Below are 23,854 nucleotides of genomic sequence, written 5' to 3' on the forward strand. Positions count from 1 at the left end.
ATACAGGACGGCCATAATCCCTTAACCGTACCAACACGTACTCAGGAGCCCTGCCCAGTTGGCATGGCAACCTTGATGGTCCCAGACAGAAGACTATCAAGGACACAACGGACTTGCATATGGGAGTGGATTCAACACGGACTGGAACAAAGGACAATGATCAGATCTTCCCTCTGGGGGCAGGAAACTGCCAACTCCCCTTTGTCCTCTGGAAATCACTCATGGGGAGGGGGAAAGGAGGAACCAGCCAGGTGACAAGATACTCAGGTTACTTCCACAACCCCTCCCTCAACCCCTCCTTTTTGTGATGTGTCAATGATGTGGTCATGATGTAGTTGTGATGTAGTTCTAGGGGTGTAGCTTCAGGGATTAGTAGCTAATAAAAGTTGGGGTCTTCTTTTGTTCGGGGCTTCCATTTTGCTTCATCTTGTTGTGGGTTGGAGTCCTGTCACGACAGTTTCCAATAAAGGCCAAGCCTACTGGCTGCTGTTTTGCTCCAAATTGTCCTGGTTGGTGTCTCTGTTTTTTGCCCAAGGGAGCCCTCGGATTCCTCCATTAACACTAGGTTCCTTTTCTCTTCTTCCCACTTTCAAATGCACAGCTGGACTTCAAAGCACGACCATGCTGTACCCCAAGGTTCAAGAAAGCATAGGGATAGGGGGAATTTTTGTTTGGTTTTCATTTGAAGGCAATTTTATCTAATTTGCACTTCCTGAAACAATAAGTGAACCACAACACAGCCATCCTCCAAAATTTGCACTTCTCTGAATTTTGGAGTGCAATTCTCCAGCAAAAGTACAAATGTACCTGTGTACAAAAAATGCATATTCAAGGATAAATTGCACATAAAAAACACATTTTTTATCCAGCGATTTTGTATATATCATATACATTATAAAAATGTGTATATTAAGAGAACTTTGCTCTGAAATGCTGATGGATTTTCACGAGGACTTAAAAAAAGAAGAAGCTTATGTGCCAATATGGAGATGTGAACTTAAGATCTGAAAAATGGAGAGAAACTGAAAATGGCATATTTGCCATTTACAATGGCCCGTGTAGCTGGGATGAGGGGGAGAGAATTTTCCTAGCAATTTAAGAGTGCAGATGTGGTTCTCTGAAACTGTTTTGTACTTCATTGTGAAATGTTGTCTGAATCCCACACAGCAGATTAACAGCTGTGTGCATTTGTGGATAAACCAGAAAGGACATGTGATCCTTTGCATATATCTACTTGAAGCTACCAGCATGAGTTTGACTAAACTGCGGGAGGCAATGGAAGACAGGAGTGCCTGGAGTGCTCTGGTCCATGGGGTCACGAAGAGTCGGACACGACTAAATGCCTAAACAACAACAACACTCAGAAACCAGTCCTGTTGAGTTGAGTTGCGTTGAGTAGATGTAGGATTACAGCCTCAGCCTTCTTTTTGTTTTCATACTATTCAACTAGTTTTGCTTAATGTTTTAATTCTCTCCCTTTGCTTTCAATTGTCACAGTCCCTTCAATTGCTTTTTGTTTGGTTGTTTGTTTGTGAGGGAAATGCTGCAGAAAATCTAATCTAATCACAGTCAGTAACCTTGGGGATAAGATGCTGTAGCTTCCTTCCCAATGCCTGCACCTATTCATTTCCTCTCATGACATCCTTCCTCATTCTCAATTCTCTGCCACCACTGTCATCAACAATGTGGGTAGAACAAAGGAACAGAATAGGTATGTGCTGCATTCTCTCTGTGTGTATGCATATAATTCATCCCTCTTAATTAACAAAGTGGATAAAGAGCCTACTGCAACATAGGGTTGTTCCAGACGAGGGGTAACCTGAGATATGAAAAGGAACATTTTTTGAACCCACCCACCCACACGCCACACCCAAATCCAGGGATCCTGGCCAACAAGAGTTAGAAGGGGCTCACATGCTCTTTCCTCTCATTTTGCCTATAAACTACAAAAGGAGAAAAGGGCCAGCACCCCCATGAGGCAAAGTGAGGTGACTGCCTCAGGCAGCAGAATCCATAAGGGCAGCAGATCCTGATGTAGATCTTCATTTTCCCCACCATGTTTTTGATATAGGTCTTCACTCATCCCTTCCTCCCTGGTGAGTACTGGGAGACACCATTTTGTGGTTCACTTCAGGTGCCAAAGTGTATTGGACCAGCCCTGGATGGGGAATCTCAGGCCCAGGCCAAGAACAATCCTCTCTGTCTGGCCCTTGGGACCTTTCCCAGGCTGAACCCACCTCCCCAGCCATGCACCTCAATGGCCCTGTTGATTTTGGATTGGCTGGAATGTGACCCTGAACTCAACGGAGGATAGAGAGGTGCGTGTTGAGAGTGTGTAGAAACAAGTCTCCTGTACAAAGGCGGAATTCAGCAATGAACAAAAACAGCAGGTGTTTATTATAGGTAAAATTCACATTAGTTGCTCTGCTCTCTTTTGGCTCTGTCCCTGCCCACCACTTGCATATGTCCTCCCAAAGTTGCCTAGAAGGGAATGTGGGCCTCAGACTGAAAAAGGCCCTGAATATATACACTGGAAAGAGAAAACACTGCACAGGTATGAGCCCACTGGCAGGCAAGGGGAGCAAGCGGCCTACTCCTTGCTTCCCTTCAGCCTGAGGAACAGGTGCATGATGGATGATGGGTTTTGAAGCCACATTTCTCCCGCCAGCAACAGAATCACTGAAATTGTGAAGGGAACTTGCCACTGCTCATAGTTTCACTTAAAAGACACAGGGAAGGTGACTTGTATTGCTTCAGCTTGCCAACGTGGCTTTTTTGCCTGTCTCCTCCACAGATCTCCAGGGCAATAGGAGCCCTTGCCAGGTGGCAGCCAACTCCCAAGCTCCTAGGCCACAGCTGCCACCTGGATCCTCTTGTCTGCCAGCTCTGTGGAGTTGCTGGGCAACAGAGGAAAGTTTACAAGGCAGCAGTTACAGATCCATGACACAGAGGAGGAAGAGAAGGGTGGAGGGAGGGAGAGAAGGTTTTCAGATGATGGGAGGGAAAGCAGGTTAGGAGGAAATTAGAAGGTGTTGACAGGGGTTGAGTACAGGTGTGTGGGGAGAGCAGAGGGGCAAAGGATTTGTTACAGATAGGTAGCCGTGTTGGTCTGCCATAGTCAAAACAAAACAAATTCCTTCCAGTAGCACCTTAAAGACCAACTAAGTCAGTTCTTGGTATGAGCTTTCGTGTGCATGCACACTTCTTCAGGTGTGTATCTGAAGAAGTGTGCATGCACACGAAAGCTCATACCAAGAACTGACTTAGTTGGTCTTTAAGGTGCTACTGAAAGGATTTGTTATCACACTTTTTTACCTTATCCCTACCTCAGAGCCCCAATTTCCCATCTCCTCAATAATAATAATAATAATAATAATAATAATAATAATAATAATGTTTTGTATACGATGCAATGCCAAAATAGGTTTCTAAGTGGTTTGCAATAAAAACAAGTTATGCAAAGATTAAAATATAAACATTCATTATTGGCATGCACCATAAAACTGTCCCATTAAAACCACATAGCAATAAAAATAAATAAATGAGAGAACGAGAGATTGAGGGAATTCTTGTGTAAACAGGCACATCATCAAAAGCTGTCAGAATGCCAATACACTTGGGGCCTTTCATATTTCAGCAGGGAGGGGATTTCATAAAACTGGTGCTACTTGCGGAAAAGCTCTCCTCTGCATGAATAAAAGCCAATAACAATCAGGCTGTGGTGTTGATCTTAATACCTTCACTGGCTGCTTTAAGCTGCAAATGGAATTCTCTTGCCACAACTGAAAGCCCTATGTGGGGTAAGAGTAGACCAGCCCACTGTTGCACTGCTTATGTGCTGCATGACATCTTACTGGTGGCTCAGTTTTCTCACCATAGCAATCTATGAGCAGGGGCGGAAGAAGGCTGGTGTGGTGGAGGCAGGCCGCCCCGGGTGTCACCACTGAGGGGGGTGACAAAATGCTGGGTGGCACTCACTGCAGGGTCTGCTGTGTGCCCGAGCCATGCATATCTCCTGGAAGAGATGCGGTGGCTTGAGCGTGTGCAGGCTCTGCGCTGCCCGAACGGTCTGCCCATCATCCCCCCAGCTGTAGGGCAGCTGAGTGGGAGAAGGCAGGCAGACTCCTCAGAGGCCCTGTGGAGTGTCCTGCCCTGGCTCGCCCCAGCTGCCCCTCCAGGCAGCTGGCCCCACCCCTGGGCATGGGGCACACATGCCGCCCCAGCCACCCGATTGGCTTGCTCCGCTGCTGTCTATGAGCACACACACTGACATTCTTTCACGGGTCTCTGCTTTCTGACTCCAGCATCAGGACCAGTGTCAGCACTGGCCATCCTTGGTTTCTCTTGTTTAGCATCTTGCTGAAGCTCATGGTTAGCAAGGAGAGAGCTTAACCATGAGCCTTGGGTCCATCCAATGCATATCCCATCCAATAGATAGCTTTATATAAAATTCTATGACAGACAGACAGATGGAAAAGTCAAGGCAGAGACTTCTTAGTGATTGCACCCAGGTTGTGGAGCTCCCTACCTTGGAGGACCCAGTTGGCCCCCTCCTTGATGGTTTGCCAGCTCATGAACACCTTGTTAATTTGCAAGTTGCTTAATCTTCCGGGCTGCTCATGTTTTTAGACTTTTGTACAACCATATCTATTTTTAACTTGTTGTCTCTGTTCTTATTTTATTTTTAATTCCATTTGTTTTTTGTGTTGTACTGTATTGCTGTGAACCACCTTGGCAATCTAAATTATCTTAATAAATAATGAAACAATGTGTAGCTAGATATGGGCTACCTTGCTAGAGGTGTTGCCACTGATGGTCATGTATCAGAGAAATGAAAGGTAGGTTTATTTGGTGCACAGCAGGCATTTGTCAACACTTAATAGCTCTCCATAGGCACCCAGCTCCTTCTGCAGGGGCAGAGTGCACCATAATCTCCGGCAAAATAAAAAAAACCTGCTGCCACAAAAAGAGGCATATTGGGGTTGATGGGCCATTAAATGACCATACTTCTGTTCCCTAGAGCTATCCTTACCACCTGAAATAGCTTTCCTCCCCCTTTCTTCTGTCATGCTATTGATTGAGTGAGGGACACAGGAAAGAAATATGGCTGTGTGTATTTTTTTTTGCATCAAATACTTGTGCCATGTTCTTTGTCCCTTTCACTCTCTCAGAACTAAAAATACTTTCTGACAGGAGAGGTGAAGTAAGGTGCAAACTTCCAGCATCCAAACTAAAACCATTTCAACTTTCTCTTACTTATTTGTTTCCGTTCTTTTTACAAACACAGGTTGGTTTTTTTTTGGGGGGGGGGAAGCTGTGGGATTGGCCCTACCCAAGTGATTTCTGTTATTCACAGGAATGTACAAGGAGCAGGAAAGTGGACCATGCTGGAAGCAGATCACATTTTGCCTGGTGTATGTGGGCAGGGCTGGGCATTTGTCTCCGCTGGAGACCTGACAGCACTAAACTGATAATCTGAAATACATGTTATCATGCAAATTTTTGGCAGGTGCCATTCTTACCTCAGCCAAACATGGGTGAGTCTAGCATGAGCCAGAAGGAACTCAGTCTTTTGTCAAAGGTTTCAGATGGCTATGCCAACTGGGAAAGGGACAAAATAGAAAAGAAAATTTTAATTCCTCCCATTCGTGTTTAGGAGTGAGGCCAGCAAAAAGCCTTATAGCACAATGCGAATAGAATTGATGCTTTTGAATTATGGTGCTGGAGGAGACTCTTGAGAGTCCCATGGACTGCAAGAAGATCAAATGCATCCATTCTTAAGGAAATTAGCCCTGAGTACTCACTGGAAGGACAGATCGTGAAGCTGAGGCTCCAATACTTTGGCCACCTCATGAGAAGAGAAGACTCCCTGGAAAAGACCCTGATGTTGGGAAAGATTGAGGGCACAAGGAGAAGGGGATGACAGAGGACGAAATGGTTGGACAGTGTTCTCGAAGCTACAAACATGGGTCTGACCAAACTGCGGGAGGTGTGCTCTGGTCCATGGGGTCATGAAGAGTCGGACACGACTAAACGACTAAACAACAACAAAGCACAATGTGATGGATATCGACAAAGTGGTTAGTCCTGCTAAGTTCAAATGGGGCCTGCTCCCAGTTAAAATGCAGGTACGTTAGCAGCCTTAGGAGTGTCAGATTAGGACTTGAGAGACTTGAGTTCAAAACCTCAGCCAGCCATGGAGCTACTGGGTGAATTTGGAGTTGCCACACTCTTTTTATAAGTGTTATCTATCTCTACCTGAGGGGATGGAGTAGCTGAATGCCACCTTGAGCTCCTTGAAGAAAAGATGGGATATAATTCTAATACATAAGTAAATGTCTACTATAGAAAATGAAAGGGTAGGGCTATCTATCTATGACATGGGTAGGCAAACTAAGGCCCGGGGTCCGTATCCAGCTCAATCGCCTACTAAATTCGGCCCCCGGACGGTCTGAGAATCAGTGAGTTTTTACATGAGTAGAATGTGTCCTTTTATTTAAAATGCATCTCTGGGTTATTTGTGGGGCATAGGAATTCGTTCTTTCCCCCCAGCTCCTGTCCAGCTCCTCACAAGCTCTGAGGAACAGTGGACCGGCTCCCTGCTGAACAAGTTTGCTGACCCCTGATCTATGAATTTGTCAGCTTACTTGCATTGAGTGCTCTTTTGGAACAAGCATACGATGAATTGTGCAGTGGTAGACAAGAAGTCAAGAAGAAAAAACCACAGCAGAAGGGAAGCATGACAATCTGTTTCCTTCACTGTCTGTCTTAAGTCTGCCAAATCCTTTTAAGGTCTTTGTGTTTACACCCCCCCAAACCCTTTTGGACTAGAGGTGTCAAGGAAGGAGTGCCATGATGATAGTCTAAGTGCCAGTTTTGAAGGCAGGCTGGGGACTGACTAAAAAGCTTTGCTCATATGAGTGTTGTTAATTGATTGTGGTGTGCACTGACCACAAGATTCAGTTCTGACCCCAATTTGGTGCTTTACAAAATTTGGCCTGTTTCGGCTGGGGTTGATGGAGTTGTCGTCCAAAACATCTGGAGGGCACCAGCTTGGTGAAAGCTGCTCTAGCTCCAGCCAAGCTAAAGTGTGACCCAGCTCATTGGGCACCAGCCATCAACAATTCCTCTCCCATTCCTCAAAGGTTACTGGTTACCTTCAGCTCACTCTAAAAGCCTAAACCATCCACATTCATCAGCAAGCAAGTAGGTTAGACAGACAGATAATCTCTACACTTCACATACCACAAGGGTATTTCCATCACATTATCTTACAAATCAGAAACCGGTGCCATTATTGCTCCAAACATCCATTCATTCAGATTCATTTGGTTGCTGGATTACAAAAAGCACATAAACATAACCAGCCTATGACACATTGTAGATTGCTTGAATTATGTGTGCATTCAGAATCAATACATAACTGACCTGGAATCTGTGGCCGTGCACAGAAGGCATGTTGTTTTGCCTTTGGATATAGCTCCTAGGCTTCCAGTTTTGCATTAGCAAGCTGACCTTTGAATCACCCATATTTGAAAAAGCATTTCTCCGACACAAGAAACCAGCGTCATTTGCCATGGCTCCAACACAGGGGAACGTTGCAGGTTAGCAGATAACACATGGCTGTTTAGCAGTTTGTTATGTCTCGCTAAGACAGTTTAATGAGGCCAAATACCAGATATTGCATAAATACAGCATGTACCTTTAGCAAATCAAGCCCTTTGGCTCGATTCCTTCTGTGCATGAGAGGCTTCAAAGCAGCTGGTGAGTTATAACAGTTCAAAATGATTGAACTCTCTGCATATAAGAATTATCACTTCCTCAGGCTGCTCTTGCTCTCCCAGCTACAAAGAAGTTAATAGGGAAAGGTTCAGAGGTTTGAGCTGCACTTTTTTATTTTAGTTATTGGTCAGTGTCACATTTGAAAGATATTTCTGGTGCATGACTTTAAATTTCACAGCACATTCCACAGCAAATTTCTCTCCCAGGGATTGGGTAGGGAAGCTATGCTTGAGGAACAAATGAATTAGTGGTTTCTCTGGCCTGAAATTCCTGTCTCCCTTTGTGCTTTCCTTTCCTCTAAACCAAGTGATCACGTTTCCTTCCAGTTATGTCTCACAGGAGCAGTGGCGTAGCGTGGGGGGTGCAGGGGGGGCCGGCCGCACCGGGCGCAACATCTGGGGTTAGGGCAAATCCACGGGTTAGGGGCGCAAATCCACGGGTTAGGGGGCACAAATTAGTTGCCTTGCCCCGGGTGCTGACAACCCACGCTACGCCACTGCACAGGAGAAGTATTCAAGGGATATTCTCACTCCTTTTAAATACCATCACTTAAACAGCATTGTGTACAGTCTTGTGACTAATTTAACTGATACCTGATCAAATGAAACAGCAATTCCTAAGCACCAAGGGCAGGGAATAGCCAAGGTGGCACCTCCAAGTTGTTGGCAGTCTACATCTTCCATTATCCTTGACCATTGGCCTTGGTGGCTAATGGGAGTTGGAGTCCAATGACATCGGGAGGGTACTACACCAGCAGCCCCATCAGGGCAGCAAACCCAGTAGTGGGCAGCATAGTGGGGTGGTGCCACTCAACTGACCTCTGGTTGGTCACATCGTTGGTGGCTACTGGGAGGTAGAAGGGGAGGACTGAGGTGGCTGGGAGGTTGGCATGGTGCAAACACAGGGGCAGGGTGCCAGGTTGACTCCACCTGTGTGTTTGCAGTGCATTGCCCTTGCCAACATCTCTCCTTCTCCCTCCTGGTGAGCAACAGTGGTGAGACCAACCAGAAGTAAGTTGAGTGGTGGTGCTCCCCACCCATGCCATCTGGCAATATGCAAGCTTTTATGTGCAGGTGAGGGCTCACACGAGCCATGCAAAGACATTCATTGCACTCAGAAAAGCAGCACATTGGGGAGAGGTCTAAACTACTGCCCATCCGTTTGGCATCTAAGTGAGGAGACTAGAAGCCAAATCCTAGAAGGAAGCTTTTGGGTGAATTGGTGCATCACCCTGTCCTGAACCAGAAGGGACGCGGGTGGCACTGTGGGTTAAACCACAGAGCCTAGGACTTGCTGATCAGAAGGTTGGCGGTTCGAATCCCCACGACGGGGTGAGCTCCCTTTGTTCGGTCCCTGCTCCTGCCAACCTAGCAGTTTGAAAGCACAAAGTGCAAGTAGATAAATAGGTACTGCTCTGGCGGGAAGGTAAACGGCGTTTCCGTGCACTGCTCTGGTTCGCCAGAAGCGGCTTAGTCATGCTGGCCACATGACCCGGAAGCTGTACGCCGGCTCCCTCAGCCAATAAAGCGAGATGAGAGCTGCAACCCCAGAGTCGGCCACGACTGGACCTAATGGTCCCTTTACCTGTCCTGAACCAGTTGCGTTTCCAGGGTACCTTGTTAGAGGACTCTCAGTAGAAATATCTGTCCAGTGTGGGGCAGGTGGGCCTTAGGATGGCCACCTCGGTAGATCAACATCTTGGACAAGGCCCACATTCCTTAGCATGACCATGATGTGGTTCCCGCCCTCCAGCAGGAGACTGGAACGGATATACACCCAATGCCTGAGCCAAAATTCCACCTACACCTGTAATCAATCAAGTTGTGGCCATTTTTAACCCTGTTTGAGTTTGTTTTATCACACCTCTTATTATTTGCTGCCTGGCGGAGGGTGGCACTGCGACTGTCACCGCAATATATAAAGCCCTTAACTGTTTGGGACCAGTTTACTTGTAAGATCACCTTCCTCCATGTATGCCCATTTGACTGCTTCAGTCTACAGAACTGGCACTGCTGCAAGTGCCGCATAACACCTGCTCTGCAATGACAAGAAACAAATTTTCGTGTGGCAGCACGTATATTTTGGAACTCCCTGCTTATTGGCATCAGGCAGACACTTTTGCTACACTTTTTTCAGTGTCTGCTTGAAACGTGTTTCTTTGGGCAAGCCTGTCCAGGCACGTAGAAGTTACATGAGGTGTTTTATTTTTATTTATTTACCGTATTTTTCGTCCCATAGGACGCACCTAGTTTTTTGGGGGGGAAATAAAGGAAAAATTTTTTTCCTTTATTTCCCCCCAAAACCAGGTCGGGGAAACCAAACCAGGTCGAGGAACAGCGGGATGGCGGCGCTGCGCCTCCCTGCTGTCCCCCGAGCTTGTGGGGCTGGCCGATGTCTGCCCGGCGCGCGGGGCGCTCTGCTTCAGCGCGCCTTGCCTGCCGGGCAGCAGGCTGCTATCCGCAGCGAGGGGAGCCCTGCGGGGAACTCCTGCAGGGCTCCCCACACTGTGGATGTCTGCCCGGCACGAGGGGCGCTCTGCTTCAGGGTGTCCATCGTGCCGGGCGGCAGGCTGCTATCCGCAGCCTAGACAGCCCTGCGGGAACTCCCGCAGGGCTGCCTAGGCTGCAGATGTGTTCCCGAAGCGCCAGACGCTCTGCTTTCAGCGCGCCCGGCGCTCCAGGAAGCAAGCTGCTATCCGCAGCCTAGACAGCCCTGCGGGAATTCCCGCAGGGCTGCCTAGGCTGCGGATGTCTTCCTGAAGCCTGGAGAGCGAGAGGGGTCGGTGCGCACTGACCCCTCTCGCTCTTCAAGCTTCAGCGAAAGCCTGCATTTGCCCCATAGGACGCACCCAGATTTCCCCTACATTTTTGGAGGGGAAAAAGTGCGTCCTATAGGGCGAAAAATACAGTATTTTTTTTAAAAAAGCTAGTTGGTTTTTTAAAAAACTTTTTTATTCAAAATTAAAACAAAACATATTATTTGGAAACCTATCATCCTTATTCCCCCCCATTTTTCCTCCCTCCCCCACCCTCCCACACAAAACCCACCCACCCCCACCCCCCAGCTTCCCTCAGTTCCAGTCTCTGATTTCTCTAAGAATGCTGTTTTCTGCATGTTACACAGTTGTATAGATCCTCAAACTACGATATTTAGATAGTTGATTTTAATCATCTTTTGCATGCTTTAAAATACTGGTTTTCATGGAGAAGTTTAGTGTTTTGTTTTATATTATTGCAAACTACTAAGAGGTGTGTGGTTGGTTGGTTGGTTGGTTGGTTGGTTTTACAATCAAGTGATATATAATTTTTGCAAAATAAATAAATAAACAAATAAAGCAAATAAGCAATCGCTTTGGGTTCTGGTTTTGAGTAGAGGCACCAGCGAAAGGAGAGCTTAACTCACACCCACCCACAAACTATTTTCGTGATCTAAATTGCTCCCCCAAGCTGCTACTAGCCATACAGCGGGGGGGGGGGAGCAAATATATTATCATGTCTTCATTAGAAGGGCTAATAGCAGCATCAGGGAATGCTTGTCCGATTTAGACCAACAAAATAGTGTATTGGGGAGGTGGCAATAAAATAATCCATTCCCTTATGATGCTGTTCCAATCAAGGCTACAGCTCCCCAAAGCTGCTTTAAAAGTTAAAAATAATAATGCTGAAATATCCACTTACGGATCTACATAATATGTAATTCACCTGCCAATAATCACTTATCCCAAAGATTGCTGCAGCGATCAGCAAAATCTAGATGTGCTTTTCTCAGAATAGCACACAGGTGACCCGTTGTTAGCTCCATTCCCCCCCACCCCGGTGAACAATACCTTCGTTCTCAAATGCATTGGTACTCAAACAACTTGGAACCCAAACACTGCAAACTTGGAAGCAAGTGTTCCGGTTTGCAAACTTTTTTTGGATGTTGAACGTGCTCCGTTTTGAGTGTTATGCTTCCGATTTGAGTGCTACACTTCTGCTTTGAGTGTTACACGGAGGTCCGTCTGTTTTTGCTATTTATGTTGCATTTTTGTTTTTGTGGCTCTTTTTTGTTTTTGTGACTGTGTGGAACCCAGTTCAGCTACTGATTGATTGATTGATTGATTGTGTGACTGAAGTACATTGTTTATTGCTTTCATTTTATGGATCAATGGTCTCATTAGATAGTTAAATTCATGTTAAATTGCTGTTTTAGGGGTTATTTTTAAAAGTCTGGAACGGATTAATCCATTTTGCATTACTTTCTATGGGAAAGTGCACCTTGGTTTTGGAACGCTTTGGTTTTGGAATGGACTTCCGGAACGGATTAAGTTTGAGAGCCAAGGTACCACTGTATCTAGAGACAAGGCAGAGTGGAGGGGAGAATAGAGGTATAACACCACTCCCCCCAGAAATGGAGCTATAGTGGAGCAGAGTGGAAGTAGCCAGGTGAAAAGAGAAGATAGGGCTCCTGCAACTTTAACCGTTTTGTTGAAGAGGGAATTTCAGCTAATGAGTGACCAACTGCATCTGCTGAAATTCTCTCTGCTGCACAACTATATCCCAGGGGTCTGCTTGACATCAAATAGAAACTGAACCTTTAGTTTTGCAGCTCCAGCTCTACGGAATCCGTTTCTGATTGAACTTAGACAAGGCTCAGCGTTCTTACTTTTACGTAGCTATTGCAAAGCAATCTTCTTCAGAGGGCTTTCCAGATGAGTGACTCAGCCATTTTATATTGTATACAGAATTGGTGCAGTTTGACGCTTTTAAGAGCTGTGCGCTTTTTCAAACTTGCTATGTATATATTTATTTATATTTATGGGCAGTATGCCAACTAAACATATCTGCTAGCACAAGGATTTCTGCTTGCATAATTGAACTTCTCCTTCTCCTCTTCCTCCTCCATTCACCACACATCTCTCCCATGCCTTACCCCAAATCTGCCCAGGAAGGTTGAGGGAAAACCCCAGAACAAAGTTAGAGGGCATGCAGAGGGAGCAGAGAGAGGGAAGGTTACATGGCACAAATGGAAATCCTTATACTAGCAGATCTGTTCTGCCAGATATTGTAGACCACTTTGGAAACATTTGTTGGGAAGTGGTTTCCAAATCTTTAAATAAATTAAAATAACACAAACAGGTGTGACCATCCAGGGCAGGCATCTAAACAATTGTGCGATGAGTAAAAGAGTCTGCCTGCATCAGAAGTGTGGCAGGCTGAGGAGATTTTGTATTTTGTTTTATAGAAATATTTTTTAAAACAAATACATAAATGCAGGGGGCAGATTGGGCATGCTGCATTTGTAGTCAGTGCTATGAAAATTGCCACTAACCAGGTTTTTAAACAAACAGGAGGCCAAAGTGAAAAAACACAGGAGTGTATTAGTTGGGCAGTGTGACCACATCTGTGGTCTCTGTAATGATGACTGAAGGGGCTTCCAGACTGTCACAATTTTCAGGTGGGATTTAATCACATACCGGTTGCAGTTAAAGTTTATTTGGAGCTCTTATGCAGCAAACCAGCTTCTCCTCCCACCCCAAAGAAAACACACCCCAGGCTTTGTGATAGGGAAAGTGAGGCAGAAATGAGTCAGGAAGTGTTGGTTAACATTTGCTTGATCCAACATCGTCAGCCCTCCCCAAGAGGGCAAATCAGAATGGAGGCTCCTTAAACCGGTCATCTGAAGGTGGCAATTCTTGGACTAATTGTAGTTTCTGAGCAGAAACGGTAGTCTTCAAAGGCAGGCCTCTGTAGAGCACATTGCAGTATTTCAGTTGTGATGCAAGGCACGACTCATGCTGGCCAATATGCAGTATTCTGAGCACATCATCTTAATTGGCTCTTATGTCTAACTTTTTGCATTTCGCCCCCAATAGCAAATTAGTCTGCCTTTCTAGTTCACGTCTACTTGCTAAAAAGCTGGATTTTGTTAAACAACACCAGAATCCTGGGTGCACTGGAGAACAAGGTCACTGTTATGTGTTTGCTGAACTGGTTTAAACCAATACAGTGCTGTATGTTACAAAATCTATCTATTGTAAATTGCTTTCAGTAGGTTGACAGCACTATAAACAATAGCTGAACACTTAGGCGTGGTGTAACGCTTGTCTCTGATCAAGGGCCTTCAGGTGGCCTGGCATGCTGCTTCGAAAGAACAACTGAACACTGTTATTGCCTGTTCTCTATTAGTCTTTACAACGGCAACCTTTAGCAGTGTCTTGCTCGAGGATTCAGCACATACATTTTCAGCCACTTGGCTCTTAGAAGAATCAATGGGAAAATCATTCATTCTTTTTTCTTCCTTCTTTTTTCAACCGCTTTGGTTTTGCTTACCTGCAGTGTCTGCAATTGTTAACAATGCTTTCTGCCTCTCTTCTAGTGGTAAATGAAGAGTCATTTCTTCCTTCTGATAGCAAATGAAAGAGCCAGTGCGGTACAGTGGTTAGAAAGTCACAACACTGGGACCTGGGAGACCAGGGTTCAAATTCCCCTTTGGCCATGAAGCTCCCTGGGTGACCTTGGGCCAGTCACTGCCTCTCAGCCTAACCTACCTCACAGGGCTGTTGTGGGGACTGAAAGAGGGGGGAAGAAAGCCGTATATGCCACATTGAGCTCCTTAGAGGAAAATGTGGAATATAAACACAATGAACGAACGAACAAATGAACGAACGAACTCAGATGGTGACAAAATTGTAGGCCAAGCAGAGCCACTAAGAAACAAAGGAAGGATTAACATACTCTGGGGAACCTTGAGGTCTGTAGCAGTTAAATAAATGAACAACACCTAAAGAGGTCAACCCCCCCCCCTTGAAGACCAAAGGAGAACTGAGCATGCTCAGTAGTCCAGAAAGTTTAGTGGCACTTGGAAAAGAAAAAGGGACTTGAGGGAGGGAAGAGTGGAATGTCCCACTTGAAGAGAATGGCTGGCTGGATCCCTGGATAGGAAGCAGGGGGTACACTGCAACAATTAGTTGCAGCTCTCACTGGTCTTTAATAATGGGAAATCCATGCTTACGTCAATCATGATCCAGAGCTGGTATGATATGGTGGCATAAGAATGTGAGCTGGGAAGTCTCTCCCTGGTTCAAATCTTACCTCAGCCATGCTGTAGCTCTAGGGCTGTTATCTTGTCCTCTGTCGTCTTGTCTACAGTACAGGGATAATAACGTAGGTAAAGACGGCCACAGTGATACGTGTGGAAGGATTTGGACATTTGAAGTGCTGTTTGAAGTATTATTGCCTTTCAGACAGGCAAGAGGACCCAATTTGTTAGACAGTGTTCCTATAGGATATTGGTACAAGAAAACTGGCAGTTTAAACTACATTCATCTCATTTTCACTTCCCCTGAGAATTCTGCACTTTGCTCAGGGCTTAATTTATGTGTCTACCAGAATGTTAACTGGAACTGGTAGTTCAGAAACATCTTACTCCAATATTATACCATCTGAACTAGGCACCAATTTGCTTCTGGGCTCACTTCAAAGTGCTGATTTTGGCCTTTTAAAATCCAAAATTAGGGGTGGGGGGGACCTGTAGACCACAAAACCCACAATCTCTTATGACTGGGCAGAGTGGCTGGGGCTGACGGATGTTGGAATCAAATGACATTCGAAGGGCAACATGCTCTCACTCTTGGTCCTAAATTACCTGGGACCACAGGGGTGATTCAATGTACCTGTTTGGCTAGTGGAAGCTTGTATAAGGACTCCTGCTAGCACAATAGGGCTTTCCCCTCTCCCTGCCATCATGCCTGCTTCAAATCCACCTAGAAGGGTCAGGAGATAGTCTTCCCAAAAAAACAAAGCATGGGGGGGGGAGAGAAGAGAGATGATTCTGTTGGGTAAGCTCTGTGTTGAATTCCAACTCATGATTATCTACAAATCACCCCCAAGTAGATAAATCTGTCTGATCTTCTCCTGAGACCCAGATCTGCCTCTGGCCCCACCAGAGTAAGAAATATGTCAGGTGGACAGGAGGGACAGAGCCATTTCTGCTGTAGTGCCAAGAAAATGGGATATCCTGCCAGAGGAAGCTTGCCTGGTCTGGTCCCTGTTCGTCTTTCAGCTGGCAGCTAAGAACCTACCTCTCTTTAGCATTGCCTTTTGATTTTTTTACTTCTGCCATTTTTACTCTGTTTTGCATTACACTGTAATTTTACTGCTGTTTGTTAATGTCTGAACCTTTATTGCAATGAAAGTAGGCCACTTTCATGATAGCAAGCCATATTTATTTACTTTAAACTGTGGCAAATAAATACATTTTAGGCCTCGTTCAACCATGGAGCCTGTCAGTTAATACTGAAGCAGATACCTCTGTGTTTAGTGTTGTTCCCTTCCATCACTGTGTTACAGATAATCCTTACACATTTGAGGCTTGGTCACTCAGCACAGCTTCCTTAGATACCACAGAGGCCTTGGCAACTTCCTCTTACCGAGCCAAGCCTTTGTTTCTTATGTGAATATCACTAGCAGAGACGGGAAAGGCTGCGAATCAGGCAAGGCTGGTCTAGACTAAGACAACCAGCAGCTGATAAAAGTTGCCAGAAACGGATGTTTCAGATTCGAGAACTTGCTTTCCAAACCATAACCATGTTCTCATGACAAAGCTTCCTGTGCATCTGAGAAGAAGATATTGCTGTTCAGTTCAAAGTGGTGTCTCTAAACATTAATATTTGTGGCTTTTAAAAAAAAGCATAGAACTGATGTACCTCTTCCTGTCCGAATGCATGAAACTTGTTGTGACCTAGGCTTGAAGACCAAGGGAGCTAAAAGAACAGACTCCTCCTAATCAGCCCTTATTCTATCACATCCTTGCAAATATCTCTCTGAGTCCCCTTTTCTTCATCACCTCTGCTTGGTTTCCCCCACTGTAATAGTTTTTCCTGTGTGATCCTGTTCCCTTTTATGTTCAGGCTTCTTTGCTACATTCCCACCCACCCCTCCCCTGTGTCTTATGTGCAGAATGTACACATAACAGCTCTCTTCAAAGGCCACATACGTAGGCAGCCTGAATGGGGTCAACTGTACAATTCCAGTCTGTCCCCCCCAGACGATCCTTCCATGGACACAGCAACCGAGCAACTTTTAAAAAACCAAACTGTGTCATGTGTTTTGCTTCTTGTTTTACAATTGCACGCAACCTTCTGCTCTTACCATGGGAAGAAAACAATGCAAAATGACAAGGGGGTGGGAGGGTTAAAATAAATAGCGGGGAGGTTAGATCATTTTGTTTCCACTAAACTGTTTCTAACTCCTTTCAGTTAGCCTTATTGAACTATACATTTTGTCTTGACGGGAGGTTATATATTACAAGTGTTAAAATGAATGGCAAGAGTAGGGCTAGGAGTATCTTGAAATATATCGGGCAGGGCAACTTGTAAGACCTATATTATTCCCTATATAGGGTGCAAGAAGGTTTTTTTTCTCTGATGTGACCTACCTTTGCACAATGAACCTCTTTCTATGTAATTAAGCAGCTGTCAATCCTTCTAACACCACTGTGTTTAAGGAACCTACAGGCGTGTGTAGCTGGAAGCTCGAGTCTCTATGGGAAGTTCTGGTAAGATCTCACCTTCCTTTGTTTCCTCTCTATGCAGTTTTGGGATGCAAATATAAGAGCAGAGTTTGAACTGCTAGGCAGCCCAGGGCTTGTTGCAAATTGCTGGCTCAATCAACTGACCAGGCACAGATTCAGTCGATGCATCTTTCTCATCAGTTTCCTGACTATAAATAATTGCGCGAGGAGAAAAAATCACTACCCTTCACCTTTCATTAGTAGCGGCACATGTTTCCCCAGCTGGATCATTTCCATGACAGCTGGTTTATCTTCCTGCAGATCTTCCCCTTTGAATCCATGCTTGATGAAAAGCATTCTTGGGTGGGTAGGTGGGGGAAATACTCCCTGTACCTTTAACTTGCTTGGCTTTAGTGCCGTCTAAATCTGAACTTCTTTCTTTCTATAGGCAAATTCACACCCTTTTATATCTCTTTCAATTGCTTTTAATGTTGTTGTTTTATTTTTAAAGGTATAGTTTTATCACTGCTGTGTTTGATGACCTGGGCTCCTTTGGGAGCAAAGCTGGGATATAAATGCAATAAATTAATGATAATAATAATGTCCCAAAAACTCCTAAGCACATTGGTGTCCTGCATTTCTTATCTGCCAGGGTTCTCTAAAACTCTTTTAATGCTTTCCCTCCCAATCGCCTTGTCCTTCTCAACTTTATCTGCTGGAGAAATCCTCATTACATGCTTCCCCTGGTCTGCCCAGATGCTCATCACGGCTTGCCCAAAGAGCAAGAGGAATTTCAATGTGAAAGAGCTGCATTGGGAGACTCTGGAGAGAGGTTTTTGGCAGATTTTATTACAGCAAATTAAATAAGAAAAGAAGAAGACCATCAGAGTTGTGTAAACCAATGCAATTTATAAAGCCACAGGTGCAGCAACCAAGCATGCTGACTTTAGCAGCAGACAAGCATAAAGAAATGAGAGGTACAAAATACAAAGTGGACTCCGACTGAATACAATTCTTTTAAAAAGAAAAGGAAGGAAGGAAGGATAGGGAGCTACAATAGAAAGGAGAGGAGGCAAGAAACTGTTCCATTCACACATCAGCACTGGGAAGTGTGTTACAGACAACATGCTGCAAAGTGGCTCTAGGGCACCCTCCACACATACACACACACACACACACACACACACACACACACTCAGACACACACACAAAAGCACAACCTGACTGTTCACCCCAATGGATGATGTCCCTGCCCTCCCCGCTCCAATCTCTGAAGGCAAACGTCTCACAGGAGAGCTGAGCGATTTTACATTCAAAGTTGCGATTTGTCCCCATTCCCCACCCGCTCCACACGAAACAAAAAGCAGCGAAGTTGGGAATGTATCCTCTGTGTGCATTGACACGGCATATTTACAGGACACCGACATCAAATTGGAAGGCTTCACGGCTTCATCACAACCCCCGCGCCCCATCTCTCTCTCTCTCTCTCTTATCAACCCCTCTCCCAGAGCCGGGACGCCGAAGTGAAGAAACGGGAGCGCGTGTCACGCCTTTGCCTTTGTAAACAGTCCCAGCGCTTCGCTTCCTGCGGAGTTCAGCACAGTTCGGCTCTCTCTTGCGAAGTTTGCCCGGTCCTCTGGGTGCCCCTGACGGAGGGGGAAAGGGAGAGGGAGGAGGAGGAGGGTGGGGTAGCCGGTCGTTTCCTCCTCGCCCCCCACCCTACCCCATCTCAACTCAAGATATCATACCATAGCCGAGAGAGGAGTTTCCGACGAAGGCACCAACATGGTCCGCACCGTCGAAGTCTTGGCGTGGCCAGGCGGGCTCCGCGGGGCTTCGGAGGGGGTGGGGGAGGTCAGTAGGGCCCCACCACCACCGCCTCCACCTCTTTGGACGGCCGCCTGTCCTTCACCAGAAAGTTGATCATGCCTTCGGACTTGATGAGCAGGTTGCAGCCCAGGAAGAAGATGCCGAAAACGACGGTGAGCGAGAGGACGCACATGACGGCGATCTGCACCACGCGCATGATGTACAGGCTCCTCTCGTCCGGCGCGGTCACCACGAAGCCGTCGTCGGTCACCACCGACCGGGGCGTGAAGGAGCGCAGCACCCTCTCCAGAGAGTCGCTGCTGTTGGCAAGGAAGAGCCCCACCACGTCCGTCTGGTTCCCCAGCGAGGCGTTCATGACCCCGGCGGGAGGAAGAGGAAGGGGCTGCGGGCCCTGGCGTCGGAAGACGTGCGCGGAACAGCTACCCCGGCGGCAAGAAACCAGCCCAGAGAGCCTCATGCGGCAGAGGCGGAGGATCAGGTGCCCGGTGAGGACTTGGGTAGGTGGCGGTAGCAAGCAGCCTCGAGTTCCGGCGGGGCTGGACGTCCCAGGCAGAAATCCACGTCGGAGCCGCTCCTTCCCTCCGCTTTCCCCGCTCTCCAGCTAGGACTATTGCGCCCGGAGGAGCCGAACTGGTCCGGCTGGCTGCAAATCGCCTCGGGGAGGTGGCGTGGGCAGAGAGAGGCGTCAGCGGCTGCTCCTCCCGGGGAAAGGGCGCCCCAGATCGGCTCGCCAAGGAAGCTGCAGCAAGAACCTCGAGGGCGCCTCGCCACTTCTTGGAAAGGAAAACGCCGAGGGGAGCGAGCGAGAGCAGATCGGGTCCTTGGCGAGAGCGCGGCGTTGAGGGCGAGCGGACAAGCAGAAAGGGAGAACTGACCCACTCTGCGCCTCCGAGCGGCTCTTTTGGCGCAGCGCACGGCGGGAGCGCACAAGCGCCCACCTCCTCTTGTCAGCGGAGTGTCGGTTCGGCCTCACGGCATGGCTCGCGGGGCGGGGCCCACGGGCATCAACTCCCCTCCCCTCCTGGAAGGCGCTGCGAACTGGGCAAGGCGAAACCGCGGGCTCCTGCCTTCCTAATTGCGCCTCGCCGCTTTTCCCAGCAGTTTGAGAGTTTCCATTGGTTTTCTTGCTAAACTTTTACGCACTTGGAAGCGCCTTGGGAACGCTTTTGTGAGAGGCGGGATATAAATGGTTGACTCAGAAAACAGATGTACTGTAGATCAAAATGTGCAGCAGAAAAAATGCTTGATAGTGCACCTGCTTATAGCAGCTGGAATGACCACGGCACAGTTTGGGAAAAACGAAGTGATAAGCTGAAAGGCTTTAGGGACCAAAGACAAAAGGACGATTTCTGACTTTGTTTCATGTGTAAGCAAGGAGGAACATAGCCGAGGGACCCCCCCCCCAACCAACCAACCCCCCCAGCCTCGACCGACGAATGAATATGGCTAATGCAGTGACTCAGGGCACTTGAATACTTCCATTACTTTCCTTTGATATAATACGGTCCATGTTCTGTAACCTTGTCTTGTTTAACCATTATGCCTATGCTACAGTCAGATACTTCCAGACGCCACCTTCCAGGCATTCACACACTTGTGGTTTATTTATTTCGGTTTTATGTCCGTTTTTGTTCTACAGTTACCTACAATTGTATATGGACTATGTATATTGTCATTGGATCCTGTCTGATACCACTAGAATTTTGTACAACCTTTTTTTTTTGGTGAAAATTAATAACAATATTTTAAAGCTTTATGTGGATTTGATTCCTCGCTTGTTTACTCTTAGTAGTGCCTTGCACGGGAGTGGAGGAAATACATTTTCATCACTGCTGGGGCGTAGGCAATCCATTGCCTCTCTACCCTGAAGCCGGCAGTGGTGTTGCCTGGGCAGGAGGGCAGGGCAGCAGCAGGGCCCCCCAACACAGCACAGTTGGCTTACAATCATAGAATTGTAGAGTTGGAAGGGACCCGGAGGATCATCTAGCCCAACTCCCTGCAGTGCAAGGATATGCAGCTGCCCCATACAGGGATCCAAACTGCAACCCCGGCATCATTAGCACCATGCTCTAATCAACAGAACTATCCAGGCTTACTAAGTTCATTACCATCTCAAGACATTTCCCCACCATATAACCATTAAGTCCATATTCAAAAAATGATCTAACTGGACCACTGGAAGTAAGCCCATTGAGCTGGATGGGAGTTATTCCCTTGTAAGCACATACAGGATTGCTGCTTAGGGGTGATTTTATATGGACTGGGTTTCACCGGGAACACAGGAACATAAGAAGCTGCCTTAAAAAGTGGGTTTTCCCAAGGAAAGCAGTGGGGCAAATGAAAAACCTCTCAGACCCATATCTAGAAAGCCCATGACAAATGGAAGAAAACAAGGGACAAGTGCAGTTAAGCCCTTACTCCCACTGCAGCCTAGAATAGGTTTAGGATTGCAGCCTGATTTAAATAAACTGTAATATACAATACACAATACTGTAAAAAGCAGAAACATACGACTCTCATAAAACATCTAGCTGTATTAACAACAGCAAGGACTGCATTATTTGAAGGAAGAACAACATTTTCCTCCCCCCCCCCCAAAAAAATATTTTGGATTGAACCCTAGGAAAATGTAATGTCCCAATTTTTTGAAGATCATGCGTTCTTTGTGTAAATGCTTTTAATAGTCTCAACATCTGTTTTCGGAATTCAAAATATTATTTTTAGAATCATGGCTAACACGAAGCATGGCTCCGATGCTGAATCCAAATCTTTGTTTAATGTGGGGGTGGGGTGGGGTGGGGGTCAAACGTGTGTACAGTAGAATCGAAAATTGCAATGCAGGAATCTCAACTCAAGCATCCATGACAGATGGCTATCCAACCTCTGCTTAAAAACCTCCAAGGAAGGAGAGTCCACCATTTCCCGAGGGAGTCCGTTCCACTGTCAAACAGTTCTTACTTTCAGAAAGTTCTTCCTGATGTTTTGTCAGAATCTCCTTTCTTATATGTTCAATCCATTGGTTCAACTCCTACCCTCCAGAGCAGGAGAAAACAAGCTTCTTCCATCATGTGGCACTGAAAGATGGCTATCTTTTCTCCTCCTTTTTTTCTCTTCAGTCTCCTTTTTTCCAGGCTAAACATCCCCAGCTCCCTCAACCGTTTCTGACAAGGCTTGGTTTCCAGACCCTTTAGCATAAGCCCCTTAGCACAGTGATAGCTCACATGCTGGGACTCCCATCATGCCAAATCACTGGCCATGCTGGCTGAAGTTGATGAGTTTTGGAGTCCAACATTACCTAAAAGGCATCACTTTGGCTGTGCTACCTCTGCCTTAGCAGATTACTAGTCTTTATCAACAGCAGCAGTCCTGAACAACTTTTGGGGGCAGAAGTAAATGCAAGGTCCCCTATTTCTTCTTCTTCTTTTAAATAATATTTATTCCAGTTTTAAAAATTACAAAAAGAAAACACTAAATTAAGCAAGAAAAAACAAGACAAGACATCACCATAAATACAGCCAAGCAAAAAAGAAAAAAAAAAACCCAGAAAAATACAAACAATTAAGAAAAAAGAAAAAGAAAAAACAAAACAAAACAAACCTTCCCATAACTTATTTTTCATTTGCTTGTTTCCTTGACCTCCTCACACCTCCCTTTTTTGTATTCTAGTTCAATTAGATATTTCAGCAAATCCTTTCCATCTTTGTTTTTATCCTAATAATTTATCTTAACATACTGTAATTTTACACTCTCTTCTTTCACCAATTAACTATCCATTTTTACTTAATCCTTTATATCATTTCTGCTAAAACCACATAACTTCATTCCAACATCCTTCTAACATTCCTTAATTTTACAATGTTTCTGTAGATATTCTTTAAATTTCCTCCAGTCTTCCTCCACCGACTCTTCTCCCTGGTCTCGGATTCTGCCAGTCATTTCCGCCAATTCCATGTAGTCCATCACCTTCATCTGCCATTCTTCCCGGTATTTCTTCTTGATCCTCCTCACCTCCTCAAGCTTTTTCAGCAGGATGCTTTAGGTGTTCATTATACTGTACATATTTATGGGATCCTTAAATTAATATAGTTATAATGATCAACTTTGTGATTCACACCATCAAAACTGACAGTGTGGGCCATACATCCAGAGATTCCATGTGTACAAGACCTGTAGACTGAAAATATGTTCTTTGTTCCAGTTGTACACTTTGGGATTTTGGTGGAAGTGAAGGGTGGCGTTAGAAAACCCAGCAAGATCAAACTAGATAAAAACATTCACTTAAACTCATCTATTTGCTAGTCATCTATTTGCAAAGTCAGGTCCCTGGAGGGCCTCATGTGTTTGAAAGACCACCTGTCTTCTTTTGCTTTCCCCATCTGCATCCACGCAACTCAAGAACAACCTGCCAAGTTCCCAAACAAGGAACATGATAAATGTGGCAATTGGATTAAATATAGAGAGGACCGGAGGAATAATCAATTTCTGGAGCCCGTTCACCCAACACTCTGGTAAACAGAAATGATAGAAAAATATTCAGTCAGATGATGTGGGTATTAGCTCTTTCCAGTGAATACAAATGTCCACAGTATTTGTTCTAAAACACTCTTGTTAAGAATCTGAAGGCATGCGACTCAAACTGTGCGCATCCCAGTCAGTTACTAAAGGCACCAGGTCTTTCTAGACACACATGAACATCAGTTTTGCCAATATAAATGCGTCACAATGCTGAGGATTCAGAATCTGGGTCTTC

At 45.8% G+C, this 23,854-nt stretch overlaps 1 protein-coding gene across 1 annotated transcript; it reads right to left on the reverse strand.

Moving 5' to 3' along the window:
- Positions 1 to 18,163: 18,163 nt before the first annotated feature.
- Positions 18,164 to 20,501, reverse strand: RPRM (reprimo, TP53 dependent G2 arrest mediator homolog). The gene has a single exon (XM_081852073.1). The coding sequence runs from the start codon at positions 19,559 to 19,561 to the stop codon at positions 19,130 to 19,132; it is 432 nt and encodes a 143-aa protein (XP_081708199.1). The 5' UTR covers positions 19,562 to 20,501; the 3' UTR covers positions 18,164 to 19,129.
- Between the last annotated feature and the right edge of the window lie 3,353 nt (positions 20,502 to 23,854).

This window comes from Podarcis erhardii (assembly GCF_964252035.2).
Source record: "Podarcis erhardii genome assembly, chromosome: 1".
NCBI lineage: Eukaryota > Metazoa > Chordata > Lepidosauria > Squamata > Lacertidae > Podarcis > Podarcis erhardii.

What these genes read in the sequence shown, in the direction of transcription:
- RPRM (XM_081852073.1), bottom strand. Translation starts at nt 19,561, where the DNA reads ATGAGGCTCTCTGGGCTGGTTTCTTGCCGCCGGGGTAGCTGTTCCGCG.